Source organism: Montipora foliosa, chromosome 1 (genome assembly GCF_036669935.1).
Source record: "Montipora foliosa isolate CH-2021 chromosome 1, ASM3666993v2, whole genome shotgun sequence".
Lineage (NCBI taxonomy): Eukaryota > Metazoa > Cnidaria > Anthozoa > Scleractinia > Acroporidae > Montipora > Montipora foliosa.
Genome location: NC_090869.1, coordinates 14847571 through 14867570, shown reverse-complemented (window position 1 = coordinate 14867570; position 20000 = coordinate 14847571). Strand labels below are relative to the sequence as shown.

Below are 20000 nucleotides of genomic sequence, written 5' to 3'. Positions count from 1 at the left end.
ACGATTTAACGTTAAATCGTGAGCCCCAAACCGTCAAAAGAAACATAATGGTTTTTTTCATGTTTGTGTTCTGCGTTGTGGAGCTGAAATGAGCTGCATCCGGTTCAATGAAGACACCCCTGAAGGTTTTTTTTGTTTTGATCTTAGTTAATTGCGCGAAATCACAAAACATGGTTTGAATTTCTAATTTTGAAAAAACTGAAATATTTTATTCGTTAGTTAACATGAAGAGTCCATCCAATTTAAAAGGAATTACAAAGTAAATTTTCGGGGAGTACTACGGTAGTTTTGACACGTTTTGTGACAGATAAAAACGCTCACAAAACACCTTTCATGAAACCAATTACAACGACAATGTGAAAGCTGTAACAGGTATTAATGGCTTAAAAAGTAATCAACACTTAACCTTTGGAAGCAAAACCAGACGATCGACAGAAGAATTTCTTTCGTATACCTCCTATTTCGTGAAGCAAACAAAGAGAACGCAACAGGTGACAATGACCATGACATGGTGATGACGTAGTTACACTTTCCAGACCTACAGATACTAGCCAATGATAACAAACGTTACAATTTGTGGATACAAGGAAAAACAAATAGTTACCATTTTATAACGTGGTCTGTCCCGGAGGCGGGCATCCCACGTAATTAGCCCGCTTAACGCAGACATCCGGATAATGCGGACACATTGGCATGTCCCTTTTGATGTCCGTATTAAGAGAGTCCCCAATAGGGTTTTCGGGATACAGGACTAGGCCTTTTTGGAGTCCGGGATTCGAGATTCTAAAGAAACATCCATGGTAGCGGGATTCAGTATTGCATTTATGGACGGGACGCTGACGGGACGCAGGATTAAACGTTATTACGAAGTTAGATGCGGGAAATCGTCACTTTGAAGCTCCGAGATCCGGGATTTCTGAAGGCGAGAAATTTAAAATAAACTCAACTTTCGCCTTCGGAAACTGAGTATTCTCCACCACGCTGACACGTGTCTTTTGCGATCCCTATGGCGTGCTCTTTGTCTTTAGCTTTGGCTGTAATAAGATCAAGTTACACAAAGGCCTCATGACCTTCGTTTTTAAAATGACGCTTAAAAACATCAATGCATCAAAAAAAATAATTATTATTATCCATATGCTACTTTAAAAAGATACGTTTCAAAATGGCGCTTAAAAATAGCAAAGCTGGTGATGGCTCGTTCGGGATTTCGGGATGAGGGGGAAATTTTGGTCGGGATGGTGGGATTGAAGAACCCTCTTGGGGACCCTCTATCAACGGTTTCCACTGTATTTTATATGGATATGATATTGCCTCGCTTTATTAAGGAGCTAAAATATCATTGACCTAAATATTTATTTACGTGGTAATGTTTTGTATGCAAACCGACACTTGCTGCTGAGAAAATTGAAGACACCGCAGGCAAAAGGAAAGAAACTTTACTTAAGTGTCTAATCTTCTAGCGCCGTAGAGCACTAATCGGGGACACTGTAAATTGAAATTAACAAGTTAACGCAAATCAAATCAAATTTTGGTTTTTGAGGAGAGGGGAAACCGGAGGACCCGGAGAAAACCTCTCGGTGCTGAGTAGAGAACCAACAAACTCAACCCACATATGACACCGAGTCTGGGAATCGAACCTGGACCACATTGGTGGGAGGCGAGTGCTCTCACCTTTGCGCCATTCCTGCACCCCGGCAGCCCAAACGTTGTGTCCTATATAATGTTCGAAATGATTCATACGGCAATTATCTTTGAAAAAAAATTAATAAAGATTGTTTACCTTGAGCTGTGTGTTCTTGGGTGCCGTTTAAAGCCATTTAGACAAGTCATAGTTCCTGGCAGTTCGCCATTTCTTGGATTTTGCTATTTCGTTTCATCCTGAGACCTCAGTACCTCTAGAGGTTGCGTCAGAGGATCAAGTCGACCAGGATTTAGGCCCGCGCGTCACTTATGCCAGTCCCATTAGGCCCTTGATAGTTTAAGATACCCGGTCACCGACCAGGCAGTAAGGGAGAGAAATGTCGGAGACAATTAGCTACTTTCACATATATATCATCCGCAATACATTTTGTTTTCACCACAAAATCTTGCATAAACCATTGTTTTCAAATGCACTTGGGAATACCTTTTTATAGGAAATTAACGCTCCATGAAATTAAGGTATTGGAAATTAACGCGACTAAAATTAACGCGAATTTAATGTAAAACGACTTTCGAATAAAGAAAATTAACGCGAAGGAGTAGGTAGAATTTCACAATAATGTAAATTAACAGTTGGTAGTGATCACTGGAACAACTGGATGCAAAAAAAAAAAAAAAAAAAAAAACATCCCCCAGAATTCTCATTAATGTAGAGGCAAACGGAAAGAAAGAAAGAAAGGCAGTACCTTATTTTATTGTTTTGTAGTTGTCGTGAATGGCTGGAAAGATTTCAAAATTAGGGATAAATTAATGGAAATTAAGAACGCGGAAATTAACGCTGCACCATATTAACGTCGCGGAAAATAACGCCCAACATAATTAGTGCGACTCGAATTGACGCGAAGTTTAACAATCTGCGTTTCATAAGGTAGTTGACAATAATTTATGCAAAATTTGTGGAGAAAACAAAATGCATTGCGCGAAAGTCGCTCATTTGTGCGGCTAGAGTAATCGGAAGAGGCTCACGGAAATATTCGATGCTTTCCGAAGAATGATCGTTCAGTCGTCGTTGTCCACTCGCAAGCAAGATGGCGGCCGTTTCGCTGTCCTCTGCAGTTCAAGCCATAGATAAAAGATCTATCCACCAAATATGTTCTGGACAGGTCATCTTGAGCTTAGCAACTGCTATGAAAGAGCTCGTTGAAAATAGCTTGGACGCTGGAGCGTCGAATGTTGATATTAAGCTTAAAAATCATGGCGCCGACATTTTGGAAGTGAACGACAATGGAGTCGGAGTGGAACCACACAATTTCGAAGCTCTAACTTTGAAACATCACACCTCTAAACTTCAAGATTTCTCGGATCTGACAAGCGTGGAAACCTTTGGATTCAGAGGAGAGGCTCTCAGCTCGCTTTGCGCTTTAAGGTACATGTTTGTGAGCTTGTTTCTGGCGCGCGGGAAGTTTGATTTTTACTTTTTTTCCGAAGCCCAAGCCATCTGGTCGGTTCCCGCGTATGGGTAGGATTCCCCAAAATTCTTCAATTTTCATCTTTTTTTATGTTTCATTTTTTTAACATTTATTGATTGCTAAACAACGCCTGTAAAACTTTTTTTGCCAGAGTTTAATTTACTTACAAGTGCCAAATTATAAACCTGTCCATAGGCACCCTGCAAGCAGAGCCTTTCTTTTGCTTGATTGATTTTGGCGTTCTCGAGAAAGGCTCTGCATGAATCCGGTAAGATTTTTATTGAATATGCGCTGCACGTTGCCAGGATACAGTCTCGAACCCAAGCCTAATATGCCAGATCTCGCCGCCATCTTGGTTTTTCATGGTACAGTGGGCTCAATTATAACCATCGGTTTTGTCACTAAATGGACGCTGGCACTGGAATAACCGGTTTGGCGAGAGAAAACAAGATTGACTAGTCCAGAAGCTTGGGCTGCAGCGGCTTCAAAGAGTTGACGCAATTCGGGCAGAGCCTACTTTTCTCCTCCTCAGTAAAGAAAAAGACAAAAGGAGGCACTGCTCGCAGGGTGGTCCATAGGGGGCTTTGCAGGGAAAGCCTAATTGGGTGGTTGTGGATTGTTCCTACTTGTTTTTTTAGATTCTTGTTCCATTCCATCTTTATCATCATTATATATTCAACAGAATATCACTTTTCTGATCAGTCAATGATGAATTCATAAGCACATTATAGAGTGCAATATGGAAGTTGCTATGGAAACACAGCGGTGGAGTAATTTTGTTGAGTTGGTCACTCGTGATGTTTTGAAAGTTCTCGAATTGCACTCAGCTATGGCTCATTGCAGCTATGGCAATTTTGTTTCCTGTATAGCTGACGGTTGAGTTGTTACCGAGTGCGAGAGATTTTGTTTGGCAAAGCCAGCTTCGCAGGTACTTTAAGTCTAGCAATTTTGCAAAACATCAATTGTGCCCATACATCACGAAATGCAACTTAAGTACATTCAAATGATTTTCCTATGATACTGGTAGGTACTTACACAAAGTATTTGACAATTATCCTGCGAAATCGCGCAGGATATCGCCTGATACTTAGCTGACGAGGCCGTATGCTTAGTTGGCTAAAATCAGGTGATATTCCGCAAGATTGAGCAGGATAATTGTTTTATTATTCAACACATTGATGACAAAGCACAATTTTCTATGTTTACTAGGGAAAAAAAAAAATGGAAAAACTACCATTTTTTCCGCGACACACAAAATTACATATATCACAGGATGTACGTTGAGTACGCACAACGAATCTTGAGCGTGCTATGACTATATTTGGACATTGTCACAATGTGTTGAATAATAATGATGTATATGTGCAATGAACTGAAGTGATGCTATTACATGTAGTCTCTCTCCTCAGGGCTTTTCAGGACTAATTTACAATGCTCTATGGGGGACTTTAGCCAGACTGCTTATTATGCAGTTTACAATTAATTTTAGGAAGTGAAAGATGCCCCGTCCAGATAAGGTTAGACCAATACACCGGGGACTATGTCCCCTACTCTTATCAGATAGTGAGTGGGTTCTTTAACATCCCATCCTATTTAATTTCCAACAAGGGCTATGAGGCGGGACCTCCGGTTTATGGTCCTTATCCGAGAAGACTTTAAAACTCTAACCATTTGCAGATATACAATTACAAAGGCAGCACTTTCTCCTCAGTTGTTTTAAGACCCTGATTGTTGGTCCGGCTGGAGTCGAACTCACGACCTCCCGCATGATAGCCCGATGCTCAACCAACTGAGCCACTGGTGCATGGTAGACATTAACAACAACAACAACTACTTCGATGATGATAATGATAAGGGACAATAATGTGTGTGGTTTGTGGAAGGGCATACTTAATATACTGAAAGTGCTTTGCAACAGTTTGTGGGGGACTTATATAATTGCATGAATGGTATTCGTTACAGCCTTTTTGAAGGTAGGAGTAGTGTGCACAGATGTTGCAATACAGAAAGCGTGACAGACCACAATATTACCCAACACCCTACTCTTTCAATATATTATTGTTTGGGTTCATTGAATTACCAAAGTTGGTTTTTTGTGTGTGTGACACCTGCAGCAATTTTGGTTGAAGACATTAGGCATAGTTAGCAGAGAGGTGTCCTAGTAAAAAAATGCCTCATTTTTATAACTTCTCTGTTTAGCAAACTATCAATAGTAACACACCATTCATCACAAGCTGCAGCTACGAGACTAGAATATGATCATAATGGAAAACTTATTGCAAAGACACCTTGTGCTAGAGATTTTGGCACCACAGTTACCTTGGAAAACCTGTTTTCTACTCTGCCTGTCAGACACAGAGAGTTTGTACGTAACATCAAAAGGGAGTTCACGAAATTGGTGCATGTTTTACAAGGATATTGTCTGATAAGCACTGGGGTCAGGATAGCATGTAGTAACCAAGTTGAGAAGGGAAAGAAAACAACAATCGTGTCCACAAATGGTAGCAAACAAGTGAAAGACAATATTACTTGCGTCTTTGGGCCCAAACAGGTAGGTGAAAATACTTCTGTCAGTGCAATATTGGCTTAAAATGACAGTCTGCTGTTAAGAAATTGATGATGAGAAGAGCACTGTTTTCAACAAGGCAAAGTGCATGGTTATCGAACACTAGTCTCCCACGCAGACATTCTTAGGGCTTTGTTACGCATTCCTCCCCCACTAATGTCTGCTAAAACAGAAAACCACTTCAGTTCGACAGCTGTTTGCTCACTATTTAAAGAAACCAATCAGTGTTGACTGAATAATTGTGTTGTGCATAGCCAATCACATGCTGCGAAAGAATGTCATACAAAACACTAGTTTACCCAAAACTGGAAAACAGCTTTCGATTGGTCTGTAAATCCACAAGTGGAAGTGGATTTTCATTTCAGCAGACATTAGTGGGGGATTAACATGTGATGAATCCCTAAGAACATCTGCATGGGAGGCTAATCGACCACTTAAATTAAAAAATATGCTGAAATTCTTTGCAAGTCTTGAGCCAATGTGTCAACAAATCTCAAACAAGAAATTATGCTGGCTTTTGAGCTGCACTCTAACTTACAGATTTTAATCTACATGTAATACCAGACAATTTTACTTGTCAAGCAGGGCCATTTCAGGGGTGAAACTTTTTTACTATTATATAGGAGTCAGCGAAGCACTTCGGTACTTACGATCAATTCAAACACTGCATTGCACCAATGTGGCAGACTGTAAACACTCATGCCCACTCATGTAAGAGAGAATTCCCCGGCCAATATGGGCAAATGAACATGACTTTGACCCCTAGACCACCGCATAGAGTGCTTCAGTCTCTATAGCCAAATTGAATGTCATTTTTTCAGCCAATTTATCTCTAGGTTAGATTTGAAGTATTGATCTGTTGGGGGTATAATTGATTTAAATTTATTATTAATTAACATTGGACCAGGTCCAAACACTGGTGACTTTTCAACAGTATGAGCCATCTGATGAAGAGTGCAGTGAGCTTGGTATCGATCTGGCGAAGATAAGTGCCCAGGCAAACCTCTTCCAAATTTGTGGTTACATATCAAAACCAGACCATGGAATGGGCAGAAGCAGTGCTGATCGACAGTTCCTTTACATCAACAAGCGACCCTGTGATTTAGTTAAAGTTTCACGCATAGTCAATGAAGTGTACCATATGTATAACAGACATCAATACCCTTTTGTCTTGCTGGACATTTCTTTAGCAAGAGGTAAGCCATATACTGGTACTTTGTACGATTTTGTGGGTGACACATCTACCAGAATCAAGGATTAAACATAAGAATTGGGACTCTGTTTTTCCCCTTAATTAAAGGTCTGTATAATTTCTGAAGTACACTTGAAGAAAACTTATATGATTTGTTGGTCAAGAATTCTCTGTTCTATTATTTCCTGAAAAATTGAAATTCCTGCAAAACACTGCCCGGTTGACTCATGGCAATGCTAACTGTGCTGGTGGTCACTTTTTAACTTGACAATAAGAACTTTTTTTGTACTGTACATTTACAAAGTAATGTTGATGTAATGGTAAGTTTTGCTGTTTGATGCAAAATTCTATGTGAAAACAAAAATGCAAATTAGTTTGTGACATTTAAAATGTCTCTTGAAAGCTTAGTCGTGGGACAGACAATAATATTATTTCCTGTTAACTTTATGAAGCTTGACATTTTTTCCCAGATCTTCACTGGCTCACATGAATTAAACATTAGTTCTTCAGTTATGTCTTTGAGGGTTCTCCAATACACCCAATCTGAGGATCGTGGTGGATTGACTCGATCTGATTGACTTGTGTCTACCAATTGATCCAAGTGGAGCAGACCTGACCCGACCCATCTCTCTCCAAAAGCCAGTCTGTTTTATGGAAGTCAGTTGGCGAGAGACTTAAGAAATTCAGCAAGAATTAATGGCAATTAGGGAAGATAGAAAATGTTGGCGGATTGACTCAAATCCAGTTGTCGGTCTGAGGTGACCTGATTCGGATCAATGGGTTGACTCGAGTCAATCAGATGGAGTTCATCCGTTGAGATTTTCTGCCCTCCCTATGCATGTGTTATTTTTCTCACTTGTGACCTGACTCCCGGTGAGATGGATTGACGTTCTTATAGTTGGGTCAAGTCGACCCGACTTGGAACTGTCAATTGTTTGTGTGCCAGCTTTAAGAATGAGGAGGGTTTTAATTATTACTTTGTCTTTCGTGTGACCTGACTTCCAGTGACACATTCCGTATTAGCCAAGATGGGTCAATTCGACCCGAATCGGATTGTCTAGGATATAGACGATCCAAGTCAGATTGGGTGTACTGGACATGGCTGATGGCTTTTCAAATCAAAATTCATTGAGTATGAGTCAAAAATGATGGATAATGTTAATTAGTTATTTTTTAAATTCTTTTTTAATATCATGAAGTTGAAGCATGAATTGTGCATATAATTTGCGTTTCTTATCAGATGGAGTTGATGTTAATGTTACTCCAGACAAGCGTCAAGTCTTTGTCCAGGAAGAAAAAGTACTGCTGGCAATCCTTAAGACATCACTGAAGAAAATGTTTGACCCCGGCACTGCATTGTTTGATGTCAACCAGAGACCTTTTACTCAAATAAAACTACGGCTTGATTCATTTGCATCTAGGACAAGTGTAAACAGCTGTGAAGATGAGGAACACCATGAGCAAGACAGTTCTTGTCCAGAAATCAAAGATGATGAAGAGGTTTTAGAGGTTTTAAAGCCATGTGCTCCCTTTGCATCAGAAGACAAATTTCCCTCTCTGAGTAGCTTCAAGAGGAAATTTTCATCCATTGAGGACAAATTGCCCTGCAAATCAAAGGAGCCTCGTTCAAAGCAAGCTAAACTAACTTCTATTTTCACCACTGGTTCAAATGCCTCTAGTCCAAAAGGGAAACGTCTTACAAGATCAGACATTGGATGTCCCAATAATGCAAGTAACTTTAAAAGAGTCGGAACAGTTGCAAACAATAGTGAAAAATATCGTAGTGATGTTGAAGGTATTGAATTAACAGAGGTGGAAAAAGCAAATGAACAAGAGTGGGGATTTCACAGTGATGAATTGGCCGTGAAAGCACATGGAGGGGTTGAATTTGTGAAGCCAAACATTGATGCTGCTCAGAATAGCATTGAGAAAAATACAGTTCAAAACAATGAGCAAAGTGGAGAAAACACCCCTAAGACCTTTTCTCAGTCATCTAAAGATCCCCAGAGTGAAAAGTCTCGTGGATCAGTAACTGTTATTCCTAAATGTTTTGCAAGTCGAAAGCAAGGCCAAGTCATGGGTATGGTAAGGAACAGGAAAGAGAAAAAAGTTGACTTCAGCATGATAAAACTCAAAACCAATATTGACAAACCTCGTAAGGAGAAATTTCAGGAAGCTGAAGCTCGCTTGTTTAGAGCAAAAATCGCACCAGACAGTAATTCAAGTGCTGAGAAAGAACTGACAACAAACATCAGCAAAGACATGTTTGAATGTATGGAAATTCTGGGCCAATTCAATTTGGGTTTTATCATTACAAAACTGGACAATGATTTGTTCATAATTGATCAGCATGCTTCGGATGAGAAGTTCAATTTTGAGGATCAACAGCGGAATGCGACAATTAAGTCACAACGACTCATCATTCCACAAAGACTTGAACTAACAGCTGCTAATGAAGCTATCCTTATAGACAATGTAGAAATATTTCAAATGAATGGATTTGAATTTGAAATAGATCAGAGTGCCCAAGCCATGAACAAAATCAAATTGGTGTCTCTTCCAATGAGCAAGAATTGGACGTTTGGTGTGGAAGACATTGAGGAGTTACTTTTCATGTTGAGTGATTCCCCTGGTGTCATTTGTAGGCCATCAAGGGTGAGGAAAATGTTTGCAAGCCGTGCATGTCGCATGTCTGTCATGGTTGGAACAGCATTAAATAAGACTCAGATGAAGAGGATTGTTTCACACATGGGAAAGATTGAGCATCCCTGGAACTGTCCACATGGACGCCCCACCATGCGACATTTGATAAATCTTGGAATGCTGCACCATGCAGATCAGGATTAAAAACTGGCCTAATGATACAACATTTTTGCTCTACTTCATCAGCCTGTACTGTATGTCTAGCAGTGGAGCCATGAGAAGAATGGTGACTAGTATTATCGGGATTTTTGCACACTCATATTACTCTTAAGGACGTTCATGTACAGATTTTTTTAAAACTTGCCACGGAGAAAGGTAATGATCTACTTTTGCCAAAAAGGCAAAAAAAAAAAAAAAAATGGGGGGTCACCATGCTCATTTTCGAGATCATGAGGTGCACTTTTGGAAGCTCGCGTTATTTTAAGATGATCTTAGCTTACAACTGTCAGCAATAAAAAAGCTAGTGAAATTTTAGATCAGGTAAACATACTCAATTCAACATAACTAATATAACTAAACAAAGTTTTGCAGCTGATGTCTTTTTCTCAGGTGAAATAGACTTTGAAAAACGATACATATTATTAGTCTAAGAAAGAAAAGTTTGGTCGCACGAGAGCATAAAAGGCGAAAAATTTGTAACTTCTCACGTAGAGATTTTTTTTGTATTTTGTTAAAATGGACAAAATCAGGAAAGGAAGTGATCTATGGAAAGAAAATTGGGGGTCACCAAGCATTCAAGAGGGTAAAATTGCTGGGAAGTTCTCAAAGCGATTGTCTATTCGCACTGTCACGCCATTGCATGACATTTCCGAGAAGACCTGAGTCCACAGCTATCCCATAATGCCACATGCTTTCATGTTCCATTCTTGTGGAAAATGTTTGCTCCTTTAGCATCGTGTTTACCTTCGTGGTCTGCGATGCACGACGTGTGCGTGACATGCGTGAAAAAATGCGCAGTAGCAATTGGTGCGAACGTCCTTAAGTACCAGCCACTCATGATCAGTCTGTACTCTTAAAGTGCCTATGAAGTTAAAAATATCTTTTGCTCATCTTAAAGACCTTTCAAAGAAGAATGGTGTTTTCTGTTTTGGAATATCTTCTCTCATTTCTGAGATGTAATTCAAGTTTTTGTTCAAGAATTGATGATGTCACAAACTATACAAATTACTGTAATAAATCACAAAATCAAAAATATTGGAGTAATGATCTTCAAATTTGACACCAGTAATGTACATCAGATAAAGCACAAAGTGACAAATATCTCGGATTTTGAACGAAATAAGTACAGGTAGATGGTCAGACTTGAAACGCATGTGCTTCCCACAGTGCTGTACATCTCTGTATAAGCTACAGTGTAACAGAGAGTGAACATGTCTTATTATGACAATAAATGACAAAATCAATCTTGCATTAAATAGGCCCAGAAGCAAAAATGGTTGCCATGCCAAGTTTGAACAACCCATCCAATCTTTTTTTCTCAATTTTGTGATTTATTACAGTTATTTGTACAGTTTGTGAACAAATACTTGAATATCTCTGGAATGGGAGAAGATATTCCAAAATAGAAAACACCACTCTTCATCGTTTTGAAAGGTCTTTAAAGTAAGATATTTTGTAACTTCATAGGCCAAGGCTGTTGCCTAACAGGAGCCCGGTAGCCTGGGGCTCCCAAAGAATAGCTCTGGGCGCCTTAATTTTTCACAGCAACACCTTTCACTTCATATGTTGGGCTCCTAAGTTCTCAGCATTTAGCTCTGAGGGCCCCTTTAAAATTTTCTTAGGCAGCAGCCTTGTAGGCAGTTTAAAGATGTGACATTGTGCCACTTTCTTAACAAGTCAGGAAAAAATGCCTTTTCCCCTGTGACTTAAAGGGGCACTGTCAAGTTAAATATTATTTCCTGCTTTTAGGTCAAAAATGGGTAAAATCTAAATTAGTACTTTAGCTCACAGGTACATTTCTGACAACTCACTGACAAGATACATGTATGTAATTCATTTATTGAGCTATTCGTATTTAATTTTTGGCGACTTTCTGCCGACACCATCTCCAAACTTGAAAGACTGGCCAGTTTTTTGGTCTTGATTGATGCAAAGACATATTTTAGTGTTTTGAAGTTTGAGTAAAATAGCATGACACTGCCCCTTTAACATCTTTGTTTTTTGTTCAGACCACAACATTGAAAATTTCTTGATTATAACACTGTGACATAGACCTTATTCATAAATGGCAACTGTTTTATTATTCTTTTGCTAATGCGCAAATTAGCCTACCAAGCCTCATTTTAGTGCAACTGTTCTTTTCATATTCACTGTATGGTATCAAGACTTGGTAGGCTAATTTGCACTTGGACAAAATAATTCTACATTGACGACCATTATTTTATGAATAAGGTCTATGAATTTTCTGAAATGGTCTGATTTGAGTTGATGGTACTTTACAATAATTACATGTACTGCTGGGGCTTTTTGTCATTTTTTGAGGCTTTTTTGCTTCTTGCACATATTTTGAGTGAAGAATGAAGGTACATGTAGCCTCTTGAAGGGATAGCTTCACTTAAAGTTTTAGACCTCTTTCGTGTAATGGTAGCCAACATGTAGCATTACTACCATCATTATGGTTCAGGAATGCTAATTTTTCCACGTTTCTCAGAAAAGTTTGTTGTTGTTAAAGGCTGTGGTAATAATTCTATTAGTTCCCCTGAGAAAAATAACCTGCAACCAATACAGTCATCTGATCATAAGGGTCAATTAAAATTAATAATAATAATGGGACTACAATTCGCTGACTTGTTGCTTTGGAACCAGCTAATTATGGCCTCAAATTCCCTGTTCTTTCCAACATTGCTGCTGTGACGTCAGGTGAAAACCATCTATAGTTTGTGGTTCTGAACCGAATCAACGAATGACAATCTCTAGAGATGAGAATGAAGATTGTTCTAAAACTCTTTTTCCATAGAGAAGAGCACATGTCAAGATTTGTACATGCAGATGTAAAATTATTTTTAATTAATTAAAAGTGAACATTGTGTTAAATCAAAGCAAACTTTTGGGACTGTGCAAAAAACAACAACAACAACAAACAGAAGAATTATTTTACAAGTTCTTGCTCTTTGGTTCAATAATTAAAATTTCTATAATTGTGGTTCTTTCTGAACACAATGACAGACTCATAGGTCGGCTTGCACTCCAAATCCAGGACCCTTTGGTGGCTCTGTCAGTGATGTCAAACCACCAGCAGGTTCACAGGAAAACCGACCACTCCTAAGAAAGAAAATGACACCAAATAAATTATTAGAGTTAAGACATAACTGGGCAAGCCTCCTTGAACTAAGAAAAATTCAAAGATGGTTAAGTGTAAAAACCATTTTAATTACCAGAGTACTTGTGAAAGAATGAATTGTTGCTTTTTATAGACACCTGAAAAATTCAGGTCTCTCCAACGGGATTCAAACCCATGAACTCTGCGATGCTGGTGCAATGCTCTACCAACTGAGCTGTGAAACCACTCAGTTGGGAGCAGGTCAATTTGTTGGGCTCATTTGCTCCCGTGAAAGACTTGATGAATGAAATGAAATGAAATGAATGTATATTTGAAGTCCAGGTTACAGACAAAATGAGGAGGATCACTTCCTTCGTTTACACATGAAGAAAAAAATTAATAATGTTTTGGAGCTTTTATCACAAGTTACCTTGGACCTGCTTTAGGATTTCTTCCAGCACTGAGATCATCTAGAATTTCTTCAACATCCTCAGCTGCAAGATCCTCCTGAAAAAAAACCAACATTCATTGATCCACCTATCAAGTTGAATTAAACTGAATTTTCTGATTGAATGTAATATATAGTACTTGACTTACTACAATACTGTATAAGTGAAATATTCAACTGGGAACCCTGAGATTACAAATGAATTTTGGTTGCAAATCAGATGCACCCCACATTGTAGGGTATGGCTGAAAAGACATAACCACACCATTATGAGAACATAATATTTATTGGTTCTCAGCAACAAACTTTGTTTTGTTGGAATCCTAGTTCTCTTAAAAACCTTTTCCAAAGCAACTATGGTCAAGATTTCAAGATTAACCCATCTTAACCCATTGACTCATAGGATTGAGGCTAAATAGATTTTACTGTGTCTAACACCAGACGATTTTACCCGTCAGTGGGGAGCAATTCAGGAGTCAATGGGTTAACAACATCTATATCCACTCAAAAACTATGGTATGTCCCCTTTAATTTAATTAATTAATAATATAATATTGATTTTACTCTAACGGCAGACAATTTTACTCGTCAATGGGGTTGGTTCTCGAGTCATTGTGTCAACTGGAATGATAATTAATTTTCTAATGCACCTTTTGTAAATGAGCCAACTGGTTGCCTCTTGCCAGCTGGGGTTCTTAATCATGTTTCTTTCAGATTATTAAAGTGATGTGTCTGTAAACTAGCTTGATAACTTTAGTACACTTCCACTATAAACAAAGCATTTACATTTATTTTACCCTTAGTTTCAACAAACTTGAACTCACATAATAATTGTCATTAATCTGCATCATTGGAGCATTAACGCAAGCTCCAAGGCACTCCACTGAACTCAGAGTAAACAATCCATCTTTAGTGGTACCACCAATATGAATTCCTGCAATAATTAAAAAAGTCTAAATTCAGGGAAAACTAAAAGAGTGAAAATGATTCTCAAATCCCTAAGATAATTACAATTCTTTGAAATGAAAAAGTATAAATAAATAGCTGAACAAGGTCTCAGGGAAGACACAGTGGTGATTGCACTCGCCTCTAACCAATGTGGCCGGGGTTCAGTTCTCTGACTCAAGGCCAAACATGGGTTGAGTTTGTTATTAGTTCTTTTCTCTGCTCTGAGATCTTTTTCTTTGGATTCTCCAATTTTTCCCCTCTCCACAAAAATCAACATATCTTAAAACTCCAATACGATCTGGTTGCAGGACCTCCAGGATTTCCACTTCCGAGTGAGTGGAGCCTCCTGGGTAATGCTCTGTATTATTTTCATGTGATTTTTAAATGATTATGGTCAGCAAGGTATGATATGTTGTGGTTTTACATTTTCTCCTGATGTCTCCTTACCCAATTTCTTTTCTATGACATCCACTACCATATCAGAATCTCTGAGCTGGCAAGGTGTTGTGGTACAGACTTGAATGTGATATTTTCCAACTGGCTCCCTGCAGAAAAGTACACAGTCCTTACAAGAAAGTGAATACTACAGCTTTAAACAAGGCTGATGAAATAAGTTTTCCTTTTGTGGCATTTCCAGTTTAGCCTACAGATCAGAGAAGTGTGTTCTTAATACAAGTACCTGATGGTAAAAGGCAACTATCTTGATTGCTTACATGACATTGTATGAAAGGACTGTTACTTTGGATGTGTAACTGATGCTTCACAGAACTGGAATGAGTGGATGTCATTATTGAGGGAAAGAGAAGAGTTAGAGGAAGTGGAAGGAAAATAATGGTTGAGCAAAATTAATTCTCTACTCCACTCCCCCATCACCAGGGTTTGAGCTAGGATTTGATCACTGGGGGAAAGTTTTTCCCCTGGGGTAAAATTGTGGGGGATATTTTCATTTTTTGGGGGACAGTTATTTTTTTTTCCGTTTTCTTACGTTCAAACAGAAACAGTCACGACAACAAAAACATATTTTATTACCTGTTACTTGTAATTAAAAAATTAATAAAAACAAGAAAGTTAAGAAAATGGTGTCAATGGCTTGCAATTGACGATTGTTCTCTAAAAACACGACGCTGTGATGGTGTTGCTGAGTGTATCCCCCATAGTTTCCTAATTAACAGCATTCACGTGTTCTTTGCAGTCGTTACATGTCTTAGGAGAGTTGAGGTTCTAAAGTTGTACACCCTTTTTCCGATGCCAAGGGGTTTGTTTTCTTAGATTTCCGACAAAAATAGCAGAACATCGTCTCCTTTTCATAGCCCAACAACGTGTGATCTCGCAACCAAGTTTTCTGGAAAGATCGTGGTTTCGTTTGAGCCCCATCTGTTTCTTCCTCATTAATACACCGTTCTTCTTATGTATTTTTCTTCTCTGATCAATCTGGCTTCGATTTGAGGCAAAAAAGCTATCTATTGTACGAATACGTTTTCGCCATGACATTTCAATTTCCAAATGCTGTATCATGCCTGGTTGAACATCAGTAGAGTGACTGAAAGGTGACTTTAAAATGAACTTAAAACGCACCATAAAATTCCTCCCACGGTCTGTGTTTCAGCTTGTAATTTTTGTACTAAACTGTATCTCTTCTCGTGTGCTTCCTTCTGAGTTTTCCCCCAGATTTTGAAGGGGACAGAAATGTCCCCTTGGCAGTTTTTTTAAGGAACAATTTCAATATCAGTGCGGGATTGGCGCAATGGCGCGGCCTGGCTCAAACCCTGCCATCACTATTTTAAACCCCCTGCTATCTCCCCTGGAACAATTTTTTGGCTCACCCCAACCTTCTGTCAGCTTCATTTTCCACCACCTGCTTGACCACCGTTCTGAAGAGTTGTCCCTTTGGACTCTCTACTGACTTAAATTGAATTTGGATGCAATTTAATTGTTCAAAACTAGGTCCAAATAATTTAAGACCCATAAGTAATTATGAATAATAATGTAAGGGTCTAAAATGGCAAGAATAAAGTCACACGCTGACAAACAATTAACAATTATTCCATAAGCGCGCATTGGATATGAGATGGTAAATAGCCAACGAGGTGCATAGTGCTGAGTTGGCTATAGCCAGTCTCATATCCAACAAGCGCGAATGGTATAATTGTTTTATTAAATTCCTTAAACTCCAAAAATTTGGAAGTACGAAATACGAGCGAAAAAAGTGAGAACATCGGAACGAAATCGAAAAAACTTGATGATGTGATGTTGTGTAATACATGTACCTTGTGGTCAAACAGACGTAGGATCATCACAAAAACACTTCTTGCCTTTTTGTGTACTTCTAAATGTTGGAATTGATCCAAACTTTCCACAATTTTTTTTTCTTTTTTGGCTATATTCAAAGAGAATTTTTGCTTTCCAGTGAAAAAAATTTTAGTTTAGCATCGCTTAACGCAATCATTTACCATAATACCATATACCATAATTATTATAAGGTCAAACAAAGGTATATGAGCTGATAACTGAGATTGAGTGAACCAATCAGAGCACGTGAAATGCATTATATGAGGTTGAGAATTTAATAATACCTGTTATACATAGTGTAAAAAGTTGCCACCTCATACACCCGCATTCTTGGCATGTTTAGAAAATCAGCAACGTAGTTCATAACCGATATTGGCACCCAACCTAATGGAAGCAAATGCAAATAGAAACTGAAAATAGCAGACATAGAATGATGAGAAGAAATCAACCTGCTGTACCTTGCTCAAATGTTGCAATCTAATCAGAAATGAATCATACGTGTATTGAACTGCAAATATGAAATCAAGTGAAGCTATTAAATCCTTGTAACTGTGTAGAGAAGCCTGAAAAATTCAGGACTTCAAACCCCATTGAAGTCCTGAATTTTACAGGCTTCTCTATGCAATTGCTAAAATTGCTTTCTTCACTGCAAGGATCATAGCTTCACTTCATTATTCTTAACTTGTTTCTACTTTTTCCTAAAGGTTACATGTAGCAATCGATCTTCGGCCAATATTTAGTGCTAAATTCAACGAAATAAATTGATTGATCAATGAAGATACTTTCTCCTTTGATGAAATCTCAATAATTAAATATGTAAAAATAAAACTACTTTGGTTTGCAGACTGGAAAATTCCTAAACTATCAAACGTTTTAAGAAAGGTAAGATGGAATTTCCAACTGAAATTTCTGAATTTAAGGACAGGTGTTGTATTTGCCACATTGTATTTTTTCCATGTTTTACATGAGTTCCGAACTCTTGGAAACATTGAACAAGTTTTTCTTTGCAACAAGGACCATCTGGTTTGTGCAAGTCTTGTACAAAGTATTAACTGTTAATGGGAAGTTAACAAGGACAATTTCAAACTATCTCGTTGGGGAGAATTTATTAATATTTTTTAATCTTAAAACTTGAGAGGTTTTTATACCATGTTGTCTTTGTGCCAGATCTAGCAAAGGTATAACAGCAGCTGACTTGTGTCCTTCAGGATAGTTGTCCATGATCACTTTAGCCCTCTAAAAACAGACCATGTTAACTAGTTCATTTCAACCTGGATACTTGGAGAAAGTCCACTGTCTTAGTCATTGAAACTTGTCTATAAGAGACAATTGCCTAGATTGTCCAGAATAAGTGAGGATCATTTCTCTCTTTTGCCTATAGTCTGCACATCAAAATCAATAATATTATAAACATTTCTTTCATCAAGTCCTTTCGCGGGAACATGTGAGCCCAACAAGTTGATCTGCTCCCAACTGTGTGACTTCATAATGTAGCTCAGTTGGTATAGCAATGCACCGGCATCGAGAGGTCATGGGTTTGAATTGCGTTAGAACCACCTGAATTTTTCAGATGTCTATAAGAGACAATTGCTTAAAATTAATTGTCCAGAATAAGTGTGAGGATTATTTTCTCTCTTTCATCTACATACTGTAGCTTGCACTTCGTTATACATTTCTACATTTCTTTCAAAGTTGAGGTGTAGATTGATGGAACCGAGTGAACAATCAGACCATTTGATGCTACTCTGGTTTACCGATAAAGGACTACATTTAACATACAGTAAAAACCCGCATGTAAGAACCTAGTGATTTACGAACCTGTTGGCCGAAATTTCCCATTTTTATACTCCAAAATATAAGAACCTGTTTAGCCAAGCAAAATTTATTAGGTTCTTACATGTATATGTGAGTTATGGAATATTTTCATAAGCATTTTTAACTAAGAAGTATAACTTTGGTGACTTTGAGAAACAGAAAATTCTTCATTGCTCACAAATAAAAGACATGTACAGAAACAACTTTGTAAAAAAACTTACAACTTTGTAAAAAAGGACCAAACCTGTTTTTTCTGATTGTTCAGGAATGGTTTCTACTGAAAACTTAAGAACCTAATTTAGCCTAAATTGCCAATAACTAACCCCAAATATAAGAACCTGTTTTGCCAAACTTGGAAAAAAGTAGGTTCTTACATGCGGGTTTTTACTGTATTTATAATAATTTAATTTAATGTACAGTACCCTCAAGACCAAGTTAATCTTCAAACCAGACTAACATCAAACCATGTTTACCAGTAATTAGGTGGTAGCCTTATTTAAGCATAAATTTTGATCAGTAATATTGACCTCTAACCTCTAGATTTTTCGCATCGAATTCAAATGGGGTATCCGCATTATTTTCTGGAGTATCGCGATGCTGTGAAGACAAAAACAACATTACAAAAGAAGTAAATAGATGTTGCTGTTGGAAAATACATGTGAGCTATTTCTCTACTGGGGATACATGTAGATTAGTTGCAGATGCAACAATTTGACGTTTGACTATCATAAATCAGCTTCAGCTACCGACAGGATCCCTTCAGTGTGGACTTAAATACCGATCAACTTTTGGGAATTTGTGTTGACACTTCTAAATGACACTGGATGTTGAAAAAAAAGAATGCTTGGCAAGATCAAAAAGAGCTTGAGGAGTGTTGTTGCAAATTCTGACTAAGAATGGCACCCTCGATGATCAACGAAGGAGGCAATCATTGATTTTTGGGACATATACTGTAGAGAGAAGAATACCGGTAATGTGAATAATCAGTTTCACTTTAAATTAATACTCTCAAGATTAACACTACACATGCAGTAAATTTAAATTTAGATTTCGGTAATAATTAGAAACAGACCATGCAGCAGCATTACAGTGATTGGCCAATTGCGAACAGATTTTCTCTCGATCCTTTTAAACTTACTATTCCTCAGTTCAAATTTATATGAAACTTCATACATAATTTCCAAAAAATCACAGTGACTGCTCTTTCCTTTTTTTTCAGTTTAAGTACTAAATTGTCTCCAATGACCAAGATATCAGTTACATCACTTTTCATCTACATCTACTTCTACATGTTCCAGCACTTGGCAAAGTCCCTTTTGACTTATGACTGTTTGTGCTTAGGTGGCCTCATACACCATAAGCCTTTTTGGAGACATTACCGGACCACGCACTGGTGGCTCAGTTGGTTGAGGACCGGGCTGCCATGCGGGTGGTCGTGTTCGACTCCGGCCGGGCCAACACTCAGGGCCTTTAAATAACTGAGGAGAAAGTGCTGCCTTTGTAATTACATCCGCAAATGGTTAGACTTTCAAGTCTTCACTATAAACCGTAGGCCCGGTCTCACAAATATCTTCCATGTTCATTAGTTCCCTGTGGGACCTTAAAGAAACCACACACTATTCGAGAAGAGTAGGGGATGAAGTTCCCGGTGCTGTGGCTGTCCTCTGTGA

General features: G+C 38.2%; 2 protein-coding genes across 2 annotated transcripts in view; one reads left to right on the top strand and one right to left on the bottom strand.

Moving 5' to 3' along the window:
* The first annotated feature begins 2617 nt into the window (after positions 1-2617).
* LOC137990781 (mismatch repair endonuclease PMS2-like) lies at positions 2618-10278 on the top strand. The gene is made up of 4 exons (XM_068835895.1): positions 2618-3067; positions 5310-5661; positions 6584-6872; positions 8109-10278. The coding sequence occupies exons 1-4, from the start codon at positions 2730-2732 to the stop codon at positions 9713-9715; spliced, it is 2586 nt and encodes an 861-aa protein (XP_068691996.1). The 5' UTR covers positions 2618-2729; the 3' UTR covers positions 9716-10278.
* A 2276-nt stretch (positions 10279-12554) lies between these two features.
* LOC137990810 (probable aminopeptidase NPEPL1) overlaps positions 12555-20000 on the bottom strand; it is a 29477-nt gene continuing 22031 nt past the window's right edge. Inside the window, exons 16-22 of the mRNA XM_068835918.1 lie at positions 18865-18927; positions 17664-17751; positions 16800-16899; positions 14674-14771; positions 14103-14212; positions 13261-13337; positions 12555-12832 (exon numbers count right to left, since the gene is read on the bottom strand). Coding sequence (XP_068692019.1) covers positions 12739-12832; positions 13261-13337; positions 14103-14212; positions 14674-14771; positions 16800-16899; positions 17664-17751; positions 18865-18927 — 630 coding nt within the window. The 3' untranslated portion in view covers positions 12555-12738. The remainder of the gene's footprint in view (positions 12833-13260; positions 13338-14102; positions 14213-14673; positions 14772-16799; positions 16900-17663; positions 17752-18864; positions 18928-20000) is intronic.